Source organism: Octopus bimaculoides, chromosome 14 (genome assembly GCF_001194135.2).
Source record: "Octopus bimaculoides isolate UCB-OBI-ISO-001 chromosome 14, ASM119413v2, whole genome shotgun sequence".
Classification (NCBI taxonomy): domain Eukaryota; kingdom Metazoa; phylum Mollusca; class Cephalopoda; order Octopoda; family Octopodidae; genus Octopus; species Octopus bimaculoides.
Window position 1 is genome coordinate 12,386,409 of NC_068994.1, and position 826 is coordinate 12,387,234.

At 34.9% G+C, this 826-nt stretch overlaps 1 protein-coding gene across 3 annotated transcripts in view; it reads left to right on the forward strand.

Moving 5' to 3' along the window:
* The window catches only part of LOC106872620 (dTDP-glucose 4,6-dehydratase), a 118,039-nt gene that overhangs the window by 91,017 nt on the left and 26,196 nt on the right, over positions 1-826 (forward strand). For 2 of the 3 annotated variants that reach the window (XM_052972675.1, XM_052972676.1), the window contains exon 7: positions 90-104. The exons of the other annotated variant lie outside the window; for it this stretch is intronic. In XM_052972675.1, coding sequence (XP_052828635.1) covers positions 90-104 — 15 coding nt within the window. The remainder of the gene's footprint in view (positions 1-89; positions 105-826) is intronic. 3 annotated transcript variants of the gene reach the window in all.

Below are 826 nucleotides of genomic sequence, written 5' to 3' on the forward strand. Positions count from 1 at the left end.
ATATATATATATATATATATAAATAAAATGTTGATGAAGACTACAATAATTTTAACAACAATCACATCGTTTTATGTTATAATTTACAGCCGGAAGATGAAGAAGTAAGTACTTTCTTCTTGCTGCATGTCCAAATGTATTGATTATAATTTCTCAGTTATGTTTTTAAGACAGTCAGAACAGCCATATTGAAGTGACATAAATAAATATACTTTTATTCTCTCCCTTTCCTGCATTCTCCTTTCTCTTGACTTCTTTTCCATTTCTCTTTCCCTTTGCTTGTTCCTGTCTCAATCTCTACCTTTTATCTTTTATGTGCTTCGGTCAGTAGACTGTGGCCATGCTGGGGCACTGATTTGAAGAATTTTAGTCATGCAAATCAAACCCTGTGCTTATTTTTATTTTTAAACCTGGTTCTTATTCTATCAGTCTCTTTATCCAAATTGCTAAGTCACAGGGACATAGACACATCACCAGTTGTCAAGTGGTAGTGGATGACAAACACAGACATATAGGTACACACATGCTCACATGCTTATATAATATATATATATATACACACACACACACACACACACAAAGGGTTGCTGAAAAGTTCCTGGATTTAAGGGTATCATGAAAGGCCAGGTAGGAGGCCCAACATTTCGAGTTCTTTTACAGGGCTTAGAAAAACTGAAGGACTACTACAGTGTGTGATTCTGAGAGATTATGTTGAATAAAATCATAATTAACAGATCCTCCAGTATTTCCTTTCAGCACGCCCCCTCATGTGTATGTATATACACGCACACATACATACTACAGATTTTTTTCAGTTTCTACTTAC